We start from the raw sequence: 16782 nt of genomic DNA on the forward strand, positions 1-16782 counted from the left end.
TAATGGTTGGTTTGATGTGTTTTGGGCTAGGATTTTGTGGAAAAGTCAAGTTCCTTCTAAAGTAAAGGTGTTTAGTTGGTTATTGTGCATGGAGAAACTAAGTGTTAATGATGCTCTTCAACGTCGTCGTCCTTATCAATGTCTTTCTCCTAGTTGGTGTGTTTATTGTAAAAGGGCGGCTGAATCTGTATCTTATCTATTTTTGTTTTGTGAGTTGGCCCAGTCAATATAGTCAACTGTGTGGGGTGAGTTTGGGGTGAGTTGGTGCCATCCATCTTCTTGCTTTCAGTTGTTATGTTGTGGTTTAATGAGGGATAAGCGTTTGAATAAGTTGTGGAGGGCTACAATATTGGCTTCTTTTTGGGCAATTTGGTTAGAACGGAATAGCAGAATTTTTGACGAAAGTCTAGTCTTTGTGACTTCATTTGGGAGAGAATTAAGTTTTGGGTTGCCACTTGGGTGTATCGCACAAAGGGTTTTGAGGGCTTATCCTTTTTGGATCTCTCTAAAGAGTGGAAGAGTTTTTTGGTTGTGTAGTCTGGTTTGTAATGGGTGTTGCTTTGTCCTTGTATTTAGAATTTTGATTGTACCAAGGTTTTCCTCCACCATAAGTGATGGTTTTTTATTTATTTGAGTGGGGACCTGACCTAGTGTTTGGTCTCTATCTCCTTTTTCAAAAAAAAAAAAAAAAAAATCAAATTTTAAGTCATTTAAGGACTGTGGTTTAAATTTTAAGCATTGTAGTTTAAGTTTTAAACATTGTGGTTTAAATTTTTAAAGATTTTGGTATAGATTTTAGACATTATGCAATATACATTAAAATTATAGTTTAAAGAGACTTGGTTTATAATTTAAGCCTAAATGATTAAATTTTAAACCTTGTAGTTTAAATTTGATGTCATTTAAGCCTTGTTGTTCAAACTTTAAGCCATTTAAGGCTTGTGATTTAAATTTTAAGTCTAATTGCTTGAATTTTAAGCCTTGTGATTTAGATTTTAAACCTTATAGTTTAAATTTTTAAAGATTTTGGTTTAGATTTTAGACATTATGCTATATAGATTAAAATTATAATTTTAAAGAGACTTGATTTATAATTCAAGCCTAAAAGATTAAATTTTAAACCTTGTAGATTAAATTTTAAGACTAATAGTTTAAATTTTATGCTTAGTGGTTTAAATTTTAATCCTAATAGTTTAAATTTTAAACTTATCAGTTTAAATTTTAAGTCATTTAAGCTTAGTAGTTTAAATTTTAAGCTTAGTGATTTAAATTTTAACCCTGGCGGATTAAATTTTAAGTCTAGTTGTTAAAATTTAAAATTTTAAGCTTAATGATTCAAATTTTAAGCCTAATAGTTTAAATTTTAAGTTTATTGGTTATTTTAAAGTGTTTTGGTTTAAATTTTAATTTAGTTGTTTAAATTTTAAGCTATTTAACTATTGTGGTTTAAATTTTAAGCATAATTGTTAAAATTTAAAATTTTAAGCGTAGTGATTTAAATTTTAAGGCGAGTGATTTAAATTTTAAAATGTTTTGGTTAAGGTTTTAAACATTATAATATATAATTTAAATTGAAAAACTGATTATTGAAACAAGTTTGCATTTGGCTGCAAATTTGATTGGGATTGAGTAGTTGAATGAACCATGTCACTTGGAGTGAGTGGTGCACACTGGCAGTGAGGCGTTAGTGCTGGCTCAAAAAGAATAAATGAGATGGTGACATTGAAGAAAGTAAGAGGGGGTAGTTTGGTCACTCGGTCGCTAAATATGGCTAAAAATCAATGAAATGAATTTTGTGTGTATTCATAGTTAGTGAGTAATAAAACTGGGTATTTTTCAAGTTTTCCCTATGTTATGTCCTTCATAGTCCAAGCCCATATTTTTCTTATCATGTTGTACTTGTGTCTCTTAGACTCGTACTAGACTTGTATCTTGTCAAAAAGCGTGGCCTATATTTATATCTTTAGTCCATCAAAATACTTCCGCCATCATTTAATATATGTCACACCATCTTAATGATAATAGATTGTAATTCGTTTAACAAAAGTCCTTTTCTGAGACGGCTTCGAAAAATTTAAGATCATTTGGACACTTGTACAAGTTGAACAGGCAAAGTAGCTAGGAAATGCATGCAAATTTTACTTAGCATTAATTAATGTGTTTCACCCAAACATGCTGATGACATATGATGTTATTTTACAAATGATCGAATCTGAATAAAACAAAGTATGGCAGTGTCAAAAACACTTAAAATGTCACTCAAGTTCCTGGTCATTTTGACTCAGAAACATAGATGAAATTTGTTTTCTACAATCTTGGTGATATTCACTTGTGCACCAGGAGGAATATAAATCAGTCAATAATTATTCAAAAAATTCTTAAGCTGCATCTTTGAGCTATCAATTTGACCCATTTTACATTCCAAAACTATAATACATCTCCTAGTGTTGCGACACAATTTTTCTTCTGTGTTTTTCACAAGCCAACTTTCCTAACAATGTTGACTACCCTATACTCTATTGGTATCTCATATTCTAAACACATTGCCATGAATTTGAAGAAACAAGAGCAGCAACAAAAACAAAAATGAGAGGTCGTACCGATGTAGGAGTTCTGTGTTAAGGGAAAGGTTGTTATTGTACCTGATATGCATGACATTATAGCAAGAACAAGAAAGTTTCTACCTTCCTTCAGTGATAACATCACTGATTGGAGCAGCCAGGCTATAAGGAGAAGGGAACATGGGGTCATTCATAGGGCCCAGCGGAATCATAGCATCGCCTTGATTCAAATTTCTCATATTTTTATAACCCAATTCTGTTAAATAACTTGGCTTTGAAATATCAGTGTCTATCTCAACATCTCCAGCAAGCATGCCTACGACACGTGACATTGACGGCCGCAATGTTGCTGATGCCTGAGTGCAGAGAAGTGCCACTTGTACTACTCTGATTACTTCAATTTCATTGAATTCTACTAATCTTGGATCTACCAACCCTAAACTTTGGTTATTTTCATGTAGCGTCCATGCCTGAAAAACACTTTGATTAATCAGCATTACATATTGAAACTATTGAACTTAGTTTGGAAAGAAAATAAAAATGCCTCATTTCTTTTTTTACCGTTTCAAGGAGATATATGATTTCACCGTCTGGAGTATTGTAAATGTTTGGTTTCCCACTAACAATCTCCAATGCAACAACACCAAAACCAAAAACATCAGCCTTTTCCGTTAGGCGCCCGCGCAAGGCATACTCTGGTGCCAGATAGCCTCTGCAAGATGATAAAATGACTTGCTATTTTATCATCTAATATATAATTTTGTAGAAAATATTATATATTAAGCATTTACTCAGTATCTTTCCAATAAGAAAATAAAGCTTAATTATTAGAAAGTTACTATAACTAGATTATATAGTTTTAGGCTAATTAGAATATCTGTAATTACTCTAGAATATTTGGTATTAAATACCAAATTTGTTTATACCTGTACAATGCCTATTTAAAGGCCTTATTCTCTATCAATAAATATTATCAAAGGCTAATTTTCCACATGGTATCAAAGACTAGTTGCAAAAGGATTCACCCAAACATATGGAGTGGACTACAACGAGACGTTTGCACCCGTTGTCAAGTTAAACACAGTCAGAATTCTGCTATCAGTTGCTGCAAATCTCGATTGGCCCCTACAACAACTAAACATCAAAAATGCCTTCCTCAATGGGCATTTGGAAGAGGAAGTTTTCAAGAGAATCCCTTCAGGGTTCGAGGAAAGATATGGAAAAGAGAATGTCTGTCACCTGAAAAAATCTCTCTACATCTTAAAACAATCTCCACAAGCATGGTTTGAAAGATTTAATCGAGTGGTAAAACAGTATGGGTATAAACTGGCTCAATCGGATCACACCTTGTTCTTCAAACACTCACAAGAGGGTAAGGTAACTATTCTCATTGTCTATGTTGATGACATGATACTCACCGGTGATGATTATGGAGAGCAAGAAAGACTTAAAGGCTTGCTAGCCCAGAAATTTGAGGTAAAAGATCTTGGACCAATGAAGTATTTTCTAGGAATGGAGGTTGCAAGAACAAAACAAGGAATTGTTATGTCTCAAAGGAAATATGTCCTAAGTCTACTCAAGGAAACAGGAATGAGTGGTTGTAAACCTGTGACCACACCAGTTGAACCAAAAAGCAAGTATAAACCAACAAAAGCGAAGCCACTTGACAAGGGAATGTACCAGCGGTTACTGGGAAAATTGATCTACCTATTCCACACAAGGCCTAATATTGCATTTGATGTGAGCTTGGTTAGCCAATACATGCACAATCCATTCGAAGAACACTTGGAAGGTGTGTACAGAATTTTACGCTATCTGACGAAAACACCAGGAAATGGATTACTATTTAAAAAGAATGAGGAAATAGGTGTTGAAGTTTTCGCAGATGCAGATAGGGCAAGGTCAGTTGAAGATAGAAGATCAACAACAGGATATTGTACTAAAGTATGGGAGAACTTGGTTACTTGGAGGAGTAAGAAGGAACCAGTGGTAGGCTGAAGTACTGCCGAAGCAGAATTCGAAGCTCTTGCTTAAGGAGTATGCGAATTAATTTTGGATCAAATGCATACTTGAAGAATTACAACTTCAAAGGACCGAGCCTTTAAAGTTGTACAGAGACAACAAGTCAGCAATCAACATAGCACACAACCCAGTCCATCATGACAGAACCAAGCATGTTGAAGTGGACAGACACTTCAATAAAGAAAAAATTGATGGAAATGAACTATGTGTTGTATATATTCATAGCAAGCAAAAACAGGCTGACTTACCGACTAAAGGGCTATCAACAGAAAGTTTCAACGAGTTAGTTTGCAAGTTGGGCATGTGGAGTCTCTATGCACCAACTTGAGGGAGGGTATAAAAAATATTGTATATTAAGCATTTACTCAATATTTTTCTAATAAGGAAATCAAGCTAAATTATTAGAAAGTTACTATAATTAAATTATATAGTTTTAGGCTAATTGATTTACCCTAAAATATTTGTAATTACTTTAGAATACTTGGTATTAAATACCAGATTTGTTTATACCTGTACAATGCCTATTTAATGTATAGTGCCTATTTAAAGGCCTTATTCTCTATCAATAAAGATTATCAAAGGCTAATTTTCCACAATTTTTTTTTCAATCTTTAGGTCACTTTGAAATTCCTAGTATTATACATAGAAATTTCAACTTCAGAACCAAGACCATTAGTTACAATCAGTTCCTTTGCCAAACCATTAGTTACAATCAGTTCCTCTTCATAAAGATGATTATCTTGTCCCATTCGATTGCATGATTTTCAACTAGAATGAGAATAATTTGAAGTCCATACAAAGATTGTATCTAGTAGCATCAATTGTCTTTTAATTAATGAACCTAAAGAGCATTTAGATACTTCTTGTGGTATTATGAGCGATTATAGCAAGAATAGGTACTGTAAGTTGGTTAAAAAGACAGACTTACATTGTCCCTGCAACTCGGGTGCTGATGTGGGTTTTATTCTCATCATAGAGCTTTGCCAAACCAAAATCTGATATTTTAGGACAAAATGTATCGTCAAGTAAAATATTACTAGCTTTGACATCTCGATGGATAATCCTTGGCATGGATTCTTCATGAAGATAAGCAAGTCCTCTTGCTGTGCCCAAGCATATATTGAACCGGGTACGCCAGTCCAGATGCAGGTCAACTTTTCCTGCAAGGTTGGCCATTTCATTTGATCAAGAAGATTTATCACAAAGACAAGTATTCTCATAAAAACTCATAACTGCAAAGTATTTGGTTTTACTCGTGAAATTACTGTCATCATAGTTTGGGAGTATGGAAATATTTACATGTAAATGTAAAGGGGAAAAAAGAAAAAAAAAATACTGAGAATGTTTACTGCTGCTATATGCACTTCCAGGCAGTAACTTGCATGATATAAAACCAGTCATGCAAAGAATTTCGCAATTTAATGATAAATATCTTGTTTTTCTTTGCCTCAGCAGAAAATTTATAACTAAAGAGTTATTAAGGTTTCAATGATTAAGAACTTCTATAATGGCAGATGAAAGAGTATTCTCATAAAAGGGAGTTAGAGAGTAAATGTAGCATAACCAATAGCTTCATACCAAAGAGTAATTGATCGAGGCTTTTATTTTCAAGATATTCATAAACCAGGATACGTCTATTTCCTTCAATACAGCATCCATTCAATTTCACAAGATTGCGATGTTGCACAACAGATATTGTGGCAATTTCAGATACAAACTGACGCTTTACGTAGGTAGATGCTACTGCAATTTGCTTAACAGCTACCACCCTTCCATCTGAAAGTGTACCCTACAAAGTATCAACACCATAAAATAAAAGATGAGATAAAAAAAAAGTATATATTCTAAGAAAGAAAAAAACAAAACAAAAAAAATATGAAAAATGCTATTTTCCACTTCAGATGCAACTGATATTTAAAGTGCAGAAAATATAGTATACGTGAGCATTTACTCATCTTTCCAATAAGAAAATCAAGCTGTATACTTGGAGAGTTATTATGATAGATTCTCCTAGATAGAATTTGTATATTTAAAGAACACAATGGAACTGGAATTATCCTTAGGAAATCTTTATTGATGAACACAAAAGGTTACACAGTTTCAAGCTTTCGAGAGGCTTGTACTCTCCTATTCCCAACTGTCCGAGAGAATTGGGGCTCTCCAAAGTGAGACTAATCTCTTTACACATCTAGATAATCCCCAAATAAATGCTAGACAGACAATATATAGTCTTTGGTACAAGTTAATCCCGCCCAACTAACCTAGAATTACAATAGTACCCCTCATTTAAAAAGCCTCTCCTAAGTAAACCTTAATGAAGCCTTTTTATGTAGTAAGTGTATTTAAGCGGGGGTTTATCATAATATAATTAGATTATTTAGTTTTAAACTAGTTGATTTAGTCTAGAATATCTGTAATTACTCTAGAATATTTGGTATTTATTGACAGATAAGGAAATCAGGAGCACATCGTGTGAATCAATAGCTGGAAGATTTGTTGTATATTTTTTCCTTAATTAGACAATTATCAGCAATTGTGTATATTCTGTTTTTATGTTTTTTGATTCTTGTACAGCCTATTTATACAGAGTTTCATAGTGAATAAAATTCAAGCCTTACATCACTATCAAGTGTCTTCTTCGTCTCTTTTTTTCTATTTCTTCATGGTATCATAGCTTAAGGTTCTGATCTTCCTACCTCTGGCATAAATCTTCCACCTTCGATTGTCCAGTCGACTCTCAAACATCCAAGCATCCATTCGTCTTCAGGGGTTCTGGTTGTTTCTCAGGCACGGCGGAATCTGGTGGTTCGTCAAGTCATTCACGGGAGTCCACGACTTTGCTTCTTCTCGGCGCCAGTTCTCGACATCTCACGGTGGTTCATTTTTTTTTCCTTCTCGGCGACTGGCGAGCATCGGGGTCGAGCTCCTATTATTCACGGTGGGTTCTGGTTCTTCTTTACGGTGGTTCTCTGTACTGTTCTTCGATCTTTTATTTTTTATTTTTGCTAAAAATGACAACTACTGAGGAGGAAATCTCATCTCACACAAGTGGGCCCACACAAGGTCAATCTCAGGCCAAAAACCAATCCGATTCTATGGGCTCTTTTTACCATTATGATGGCAGCTCTCTCAATATTACAGCCCACAAACTAGATGGGAAAAATCACCTACAGTGGGCACAATCAGTATAATTGGTTATATGTGGGCGTGGTAAATTTGGATATCTTACAGGTGACCTTTCCGCACCTCAAGTGACCGACCCTACCTACAAGGTATGGCAAGTTGAGAATTCTATTGTCCTTGCTTGGCTAATTCATTCTATGGATCCAAAAATAAGTCGCAGATATTTATTTTTTAAAACTGCTAAGGAGGTATGGGACGCTCCTAAAAAGATGTACTCTAATATGGGAAATGCTTATCAAATCTTTGAAATCCGCACAAATTTAAAAGAAATCAAACAAGGTAATCACACTATTACCCAGTATTTTTCAGACTTACAAGATTTATGGCAAGAATTGGATTTATATCTGGATACCACACCTTTGTGTGCTAACTGCACCACAATCCAGAGGAACCAGTTGGAGAAAGAAAGGGTTTTTGAGTTTCTTACTGGGTTAAACAGTGACCTTGATGAAATTCGGGGACGTTTGGTTAGTCGTTCTCCATTTCCTAATACTGAAGAAGCTCTCTGAAGTTAGGCGTGAAGAAGCACGTCGGCGTGTCATGCTCACCAATCCTAAATCACAACCCATTGAAAGCTCAGCACTTGCCTCGAAGTCGGGACCACCAACATTTGGCAGAACCAATCCTGATCCTCGCCCTAATCGCAAGGGTGAACGACCTTGGCGTGATCACTGTCAACGTCACGGTCATATTCGCTCCACTTGTTGGGAAATTCATGGCAAACCAGCCAACTAGACTCCTTAGCGTCACAATGACAAAAAGGCTTACCAAACTTGGAATGCCAATGATACCTCTTCCGATGTCAATCCGGGAACTGCTCCATTCCCATTCAGTAAGGAACAACTTGCCCATTTATATACTCTCCTGAATCAGTCAGCTCTAAATTCTACCTCTGGCTCTGGATCTCATAATGCATCTTGCTCTGTTGCACACTCTGGTAATCTCTCTTCTACGGTAAAAAATTCTCAAACACCATGGATAATTGATTCAGGTGCTTCTGATCACATGACTAGTTTATATCACTTATTTGAAACTTATTCTTCATGCTCAAATAATTCTAGTGTCAAGATTGCCAATGGCACTCTTTCTCCGATTGCAGGTATTGGTAAAATAAGACTGTCAGTTGACTTAACACTAAAATCAGTCCTTCATGTACCATCCTTACAATGCAACTTAATCTCTGTTAGTAAGTTAACTACTGATAATAGTTGTCTTGCTAAAAAATTTCCCGATTCCTGTCAATTTCAGGAACTATCCTCGGGGAGGACGATTAGCAGTGCTAGGATTCATGGTGGACTTTATTTCTTTGAAAATCCTCAACAAATAAAGCAACAGCCTAGTTTATCTAGTTTGTCTTTAAGCTTATCTAATTCTGTTTCGGTTTCTAAATTCAATTTTGTTTCTATTTCAAATAAAGACAATTATGCATGGCATTATCGACTTGGACACCCGAGTTTTTCATATTTAAAATATTTGTTTCCTGCATTATTTTTCAATAATAAAATTGAGTCTTTCCAATGTGATATTTGTCAATTTGCTAAACATACTAGGAATGTCTTTCCTCAAAAACACTATACACCAACATGTCCCTTCTCTTTAATTCATAGTGATCTATGGGGACCTTCCAAAGTCACTACTTCTTTTGGACATCGTTGGTTCATCACATTTATCGACAATCACACACGCCTCACTTGGGTCTATCTACTCAAACAGAAGTCAGATACCCATAGTGTATTTCAAAATTTTCATCATATGATTCAAACACAATTTCAGACAATCTATTCGTATATTACGAACGGACAACACCGAATATTTTAATTATGTCTTGGGAACTTATCTCTCCAACAATGGCATCATTCATCAAAGTTCCTGTTTTGATACCCCTCAACAAAATGGTGTTGCTGAACGGAAAAATCGTCACCTTTTAGAAGTAGCCAGGGCTGTACTCTTCACCATGCACGTCCCTAAGCATTTTTGGGGAAGTGCGATTCTTACGGCTGTCTATCTTATCAACCGCCTTCGAAGTCGACCTCTTCATTTTAAGACACCTCATTCTGTCCTTCTTGCTTCCTGTACTCATATCTCCTCCAACTCTCTACCTATCAAAACATTTGGGTGTACAGCTTTTGTTCATGTTCATTCTCGAGACCATACTAAACTTGACCCAAGAGCCGTTAAAACTATATTCCTTGGTTATTCTCCCACTCAGAAAGGCTATCGGTGCCATTGTCCTCTCACAAAAAAACCTTATGTCTCCCGGGATGTCACATTCTTTGAAGATACTCCATACTTCTCTCTCAATTCGCTTTAGGGGGAGAACACTCACAATGAAGCTCAATGGTCGTGGGGGTTAGAGGTTCCTCTCGACTCATCTATACAGTTCCCAGACTTCAATCAAAATCTTGCTCCATCTTCTGAGTCATCTTCTAAGCAAGTTGAAACAGTTGAAATAGATATACATCCACAAAATCAACAACAAGAGTTGCGTGTTTATTCTAGACGACAAAGAAATAACCAAATCATGAATCCTCAGCACAGTCAAGAGACCAATCCGATGGTAGATCCTATTGAGCTAGATGTGTCAGGTAATCCTCTCTCAAACACTAATTCTGATCTAGACATTCCTATATCTTTGAGAAAAGGAACTCGGTCTTGCTCTAAATACCCTATCTCAATGTTTATTTCTTATTCAAAATTGCCATCTCCTTTTAAAGATTTTACTTCTAGCTTATCAGACATTGTTATTCCTAGGAGTATTGATGAAGCACTTGAAATTCCTGAATGGAGAATAGCTGTCAAAGAAGAGATGAGAGCTCTTAAAAAAACTTAGACTTGGGAATTAGTGGAACTACCACTTGACAAAAGAGCGGTAGGATGCAAATGGGTTTTCACAGTCAAGTATAATGCAGATGGAACTATTGAAAGACACAAAGCACGGATAGTTGTAAAGGAGTTTACACAAACCTATGGAATTGACTACATTGAAATCTTCGCTCCTGTTGCAAAGCTCAACACTATCAAAGTCTTACTGTCATTAGCAGCCAACCTGGATTGGGAGTTACATCAACTAAATGTAAAAAATGCGTTCTTAAATGGTGAGCTAGAAGAGGAAGTCTACATGGTTCAACCTCCTAGATTTGAAGAAAAAACTCCCAAGATTGTCTGTAAACTCAACAAATTTCTCTATGGCCTGAAACAATCTCCTCGGGCTTGGTTCAATCGTTTTTCACAGGTAGTCAAGGGTCTTGGCTACATACAGGGTCAGACAGACCACACTCTGTTTATTAAACACTCAGGAAAAGAAGAGATAAATATCCTAATTGTATATGTTGATATAATAGTCACTGGCAACGATACCAAGGAGATGAATTTGATCAAAGAATTATTAGCAAAAGAATTCGAAGTCAAAGACCTTGGGACACTGAGATACTTTCTGGGTATGGAGATTGCTAGGAGCAAAAGAGGCATTTTCGTATCTCAAAGAAAATATCGCTTGATCTTCTAAAGGAAACTGGAATGCTAGATTGTAAGGCTAGCAAAACTCAAATTGAACTAGGAAACAAAGATCGTCTCCTTAAAGGAGAACCAGTCGACAAAGGAAGATATCAACAATTAGTTGGAAAGCTCATTTATCTCTCACATACTAGACCAAACATTGCTTTTGCCGTGAGTCTAGTAAGTCAATATATGCACGACCCACGACAAGGTCACCTCAATGTTGTGTATCGAGTTTTGAGGTATTTAAAGCAAATTCCAAGCAAGGGGTTATTTTTCGAAAAAGTCTTGAAAGAAAAGTCGAAGTATTCGCTGCTGCAGACTGGGCTGGATCGATTGATAACAGGAAATCTACATCAAGATACTGTACTTTACTATGGGGCAACTTGGTAACATGGCGAAGTAAGAAATAGACAGTTGTTGCTAAAAGCAGTGCAGAAGCTGAATATAGAGCCATGGCTCATGGAGTGTGCGAGGCAATATGGTTAAAAAGATTACTGGAAGAATTAAAGATTAAGTATGAAGCTCTAGTTCACCTCTACTGTGATAACCAATCTACTATCAGTATTGCTCACAACCCAGTCCATCATGATAGAACAAAGCACGTGGAAGTGGACCGTCACTTTATTAAAGAAAAAATTGACGGAGTTATCAAAATTGAGTATGTACACACTGATCAACAACGTGTAGATATTCTTACCAAGGGATTATCTGAAAAAGTATTTGATTAACTTATAAACAAGCTTGGACTCGTCAATATCTATAGTCAAGCTTGAGGGGGAGTATTGACAGCTAAGGAAATCAGGAGCATATCGTGTGAATCAATAGCTGGAAGATTTGTTGTATATTTTTTCCTTATTAGAAAATTATCAGCAATTGTGTATATTCTATTTTTATGTTTTTTGATTCTTGTACAGCCTATTTATACAGAGTTTCATAGTGAATAAAATTCAAGCCTTACATCACTATCAAGTGTCTTCTTCGTCACTTTTTTTCTGCTTCTTCAGTATTCAATACTAGATTTGTTTATACCTGCGCAATGCCTATTTACAGATTTGTTTATACATGTACAGTGCCTATTTAGAGGCTAATTTTCCACATGGTATCAGAGCTTTCCCTCTAAACCTAAGCATTTCTCAGCCTTCGTCTCTTTCCTCATGGCTACTCTATCCTACCTCATTGAATCCCACTTGGAAGCCTCGCTCCTCTACTCATGCCCCTTCGAAAGGCTAGGCCTTGATTGCAGCTCCATCTGAGTCTTTCCCATTCACTCCAACTTAGATCACCCAACTTCATCATTTGCTTAATACCTCCACTACTGTTGCTGCATCTGATCCATCATACTCTTCAAATCCAGGTACCTTCGCTGCCTTCAATGTTCAAAACTCGGGCTGGATTGTGGATCTAGGGGCCTTGAATCACATGACTGGTCAGTCCCATGAGTATGCCACATACACTCCCTGTCCAGATACTTAAAAAGTTAAGATTGCTGATGGTTCCCTCTTCTCTGTGGATGGTAAAGGGTCTATATTTATTCCCTTCTGTTACCCTTTATGATGTCCTTCATGTCCCCAATCTATCTTGCAATCTACTTTCTGTTAATGAAATCACTCAAGATCAGCAATATTTTGTCTCTTTCTTGCCCCTTTGTTGTACTTTTCAGGATATGTCATCGGGGAAGACGATTGGGAGTGCAAAGGCATGTAGTGGGCTATATTACATAAGTTTATGTTTCTGGCTGTATTTTTTATAGTAACAATGATATTATGCAATGGCATTATAGGCTAGACCACTCTAGTTTTTCATATTTAAAATATCTATTTCCTAAGTTGTTTCCAAATAAAAATTGGAGGTTATATAAGTGTGAAATTTGCCAAATTGCTAAGCATACACGTGCTATTTTTTCGTTCTATACCCTACAAATCAACTCAAACTTTTACTCTTATTCACAGTGATTTATGAGGACCATCTAGAATAACAAATGTTACAAATACAAAATAGTGTCACTTTTATTGATAATCATACACGGGTTAGTTGGGTATTTCTTCTTAAAAATAAACCTAATGCTGCCATGACATTCAAAAATTTCTATTCCATGATAAAATCATTTCAATGCTAATCTTCAAGTATTGCACATAGATAACGGAACTGAATATTTTAATTCCATCTTGGGTGATTACCTTCTCCCTCATGGCATCATTCATAAGAACTCATGTGCAGACACACCCCAACAAAATCAGATTGTTGGACACAAAAATACACTTATTGGACATTGCTAGAGCCTTGATGTTTACAACTTCTGTTCCTAAGCATTTCTGGGTTGAGGCTATCTTTACTGCTGTCTACCTCATCCATTGAATGCTCTCTCGAGTGTTAAAATATCACACTCCAATCTCTATCCTTCTTAAAGCATATCTGCATATGCAACTTGTTTCTCATCTTCCCTTAAAAACATTTAGTTGTATTTCTTATGTCCATGTTCTCGGTCCAAATCGATCCAAATTTGATCCACATGCTCTTAAGTGTTTTTTTTTTGGCTACTCTTCTACCAAAAAATGGTATAAATGCTATCATCCTCCTACTCAACGTATGTATGTCTCCTTAGATGTTACATCCAACAAATAGCAGCCTTTTTTATCCCAACATTTCACTTTAGGGAGGGACGGCGAGTGAAGTTTCTAGTTGGGATACTTGCCTACCTAAGCCCATCCTTGTAATTGATCAAACTACTCATACTAATCCCTCATCTCTTTCTCTATTTGACATACGAACCTTTGAGCAACAATCTCAACCCAAAAACAAAGAACTTTTAGTTTACTCTCGAGGACAAAAAGACCATCAGGTAATACAGTCAACTACTGCTCCAACTTCTCACGAGTCCGACTATTCCTGATGTAAGTGATCATTCTCTCAATCCCATTTTACATAATGATATTCCTAACATTGAGTCTTCTAGTACGGTGGAACCCGAGTTTGAGTTACCTATTGCCAAAAGGAAAGGAAGTTCAAAGCTTTACTCTACATCCAATGTTCATATATGTCTGCTATAGCATACTAACTTCACATTATAAAGTCCTACTGGAAGTCGAGCAAGTTGTAGTTCCTAAGGATAAAACTGAAGCTCTCTCACAAAAAGAATGGAAGAAAGCAGTCTAAGAAAATTGGGGCACTAGAAACCAACACCACATGCACAATAGTCAATCGATCAAGAGATAAACATGTGGTGGGGTGTAAGTGGGTATTTACAGTTAAACACAAGCTTGATGGAACGATATACCAATACAGAGCAAGACTAGTTGTAAATAAATTCACTCAAACATATGGAGTGGACTACAACAAGAAGTTTGCACCTGTTGCCAAGTTAAACACAATCAGGGATCAGCTATTAGTTGCCGCAAATCTCAATTGGCCCCTACAACAACTAGACATCAAAAAAGCCTTCCTTAATGGGCATTTGGAAGAGGAAGTGTTCATGAGAGCCTTTGAAGAAAGATATGGAAAAGAGAATCTCTGTCATTTGAAAAAATATCTCTATGGCTTAAAATAATCTCCATGGACATGGTTTGAAAGATTTAATTGGGTGGTAAAACAGTATGGATACAAACAAACTTAATCAAATCACACCTTGTTCTTCAAACATTTACAAAAAGGTAAGATAACTATCCTCATTGTCTATGTTGATAACATGATACTAACAGGTGATGATTATGGACCAAGAAAGACTTGAAGGCTTGCTAGCCCAAGAGTTTGAGGTAAAAGATCTTGGACCAATGAAGTTTTTTCTAGAAATGGAGGTTGCAAGAACAAAGCAAGGATTTGTAGTGTCCCAAAGGAAATATGTCCTAGATCTACTCAAGGAAACTAGAATAAATGGTTGTAAACCTATGACAACACCAGTTGCACCAAAAGGCAAGTATAAACAAACAAAAAAGAAGTCAGTTGACAAGGGAAGGTACCAGTGGTTAGTAGGAAAACCGATCTACCTATCCCACACAAGGCTCGATATTGCATTTGTCGTGAGCTTGGTTAGCCAGTAGATGCACAATCCATTCAAAGAACACTTGGAACCGATGTACAAGATTTTACGCTATTTGAAGAAAACACAAGGAAATAGATTTCTATTAAAAAAGAATGAGGAAAGAGGTGTTGAGGCCTTTACAAATTCAGATTAGGCAGAGTCAGTTGAAGATAGGGGATCAACAACTGGATATTGTACTAAAGTATGGGGACTTGGTTACTTAGAGGAGCAAGAAGCAACCAGTGGTAGCCTGAAGTAGTGCCGAAGCAGAACTCAAAACTCAAGCTCAAGGAGTATGTGAATTAATTTGGATCAAACCTTTGACAGAGCCTTTAAAGTTGTGAAGCGACAACAAGTCAGCGATCAACATAGCACACAACCTAGTCCATTACGATAGAACCAAGCATGTTGAAGCGGATAAACACTTCATTAAAGAAAAAATTGATGGAAAGAAACTATGTGTTGTATAGATTCCTAGCAAGCAACAACAAGCGTAAAGATTACCTTGTGAACTTCACCAAATCCTCCCTCTCCTAGCTTATTACTAGAACTGAAGTCATTTGTGGCAGCTCTTAATTCAGCATAACTGAAAGTAACTGGACGTGGGCCTGTTCCAAGAAGTTCTGCAGATTCAAGCCAGAATAGAATGTAAGATATAAGTTCCACAAGGATATAATGAGAGATTGACTGAAGACAATTTACATACGTGATAGCATTAATAGCAGATAAACTACACAGTTATGTGTAGCTTTGGAAAAAGGCATTCAAAATTTTATTATGGAAGCTATTTCAAGTCCCAAACAAAAAGCTAAAGAATCATTTAAATTTTTGAAATGTTAATATTCTAAAAGCTGCGAATATAGCCTCAGAACCTGATTAATTCAGGATTCCAGTTGCACAACCATCAATGAAGGTTGATTGAAACAGAAACAAAACAAATTTCAGAGAAGTAGAAATTATTGTTTATTAACAGGACTTCAAATATAGTTCCCATATATATTCCCATACCTTCATCATCGTCATCGCGTGATTTTCTCCTCATATATGGTATTGAAAATAGCAATATAAAGACCACAACTGTCGCTGAAACTGCTATACCAGCAATTAAACCTGTTCTATTCTCTCCTTGAGTTGATCGTCGACCCCCATCTGAGCAAGAAAATATATTCACACGTGCAACCAGAAGCAACGAAGCACAATTAAGCCATCTAACTTCGAATGTGCAAATATAGAAATATAAGTTACCCGAAGCAGCATGGACTGCCGCTATTAATGGACCATAGTAACCTTCCTCAGGTATACAGCAGGTCCCCTTGCCAGCCCAGAACAAATGAATTTCAAGATAGTTCTCAGACACGGTAACATTGTATGTCTTTACAATTGCTCTCTCAACCCCACCTGCCTCATTTGCTATGTCAAAGTCCTTTTTTTTAAGAGTACCCTGGAAAGAGGATGATGAGGAATCAATAATTCATAGAATCTTTATATTTATGCAATAAAACT

At 36.1% G+C, this 16782-nt stretch overlaps 1 protein-coding gene across 5 annotated transcripts in view; it reads right to left on the bottom strand.

Annotated features, from left to right (window-relative positions):
• Positions 1–2229: 2229 nt before the first annotated feature.
• The window catches only part of LOC133799286 (probable LRR receptor-like serine/threonine-protein kinase At1g56140), a 55828-nt gene continuing 41275 nt past the window's right edge, over positions 2230–16782 (bottom strand). For all 5 annotated transcript variants that reach the window (XM_062237298.1, XM_062237297.1, XM_062237296.1 and 2 more), the window contains 7 exons: positions 16525–16720; positions 16288–16428; positions 15784–15902; positions 6162–6372; positions 5512–5743; positions 3123–3273; positions 2230–3031 (listed from right to left, as the gene is read on the bottom strand). In XM_062237298.1, coding sequence (XP_062093282.1) covers positions 2681–3031; positions 3123–3273; positions 5512–5743; positions 6162–6372; positions 15784–15902; positions 16288–16428; positions 16525–16720 — 1401 coding nt within the window. In that variant the 3' untranslated portion in view covers positions 2230–2680. The remainder of the gene's footprint in view (positions 3032–3122; positions 3274–5511; positions 5744–6161; positions 6373–15783; positions 15903–16287; positions 16429–16524; positions 16721–16782) is intronic.

Source organism: Humulus lupulus, chromosome 9, assembly GCF_963169125.1.
Source record: "Humulus lupulus chromosome 9, drHumLupu1.1, whole genome shotgun sequence".
NCBI classification, from domain to species: Eukaryota; Viridiplantae; Streptophyta; class Magnoliopsida; order Rosales; family Cannabaceae; genus Humulus; species Humulus lupulus.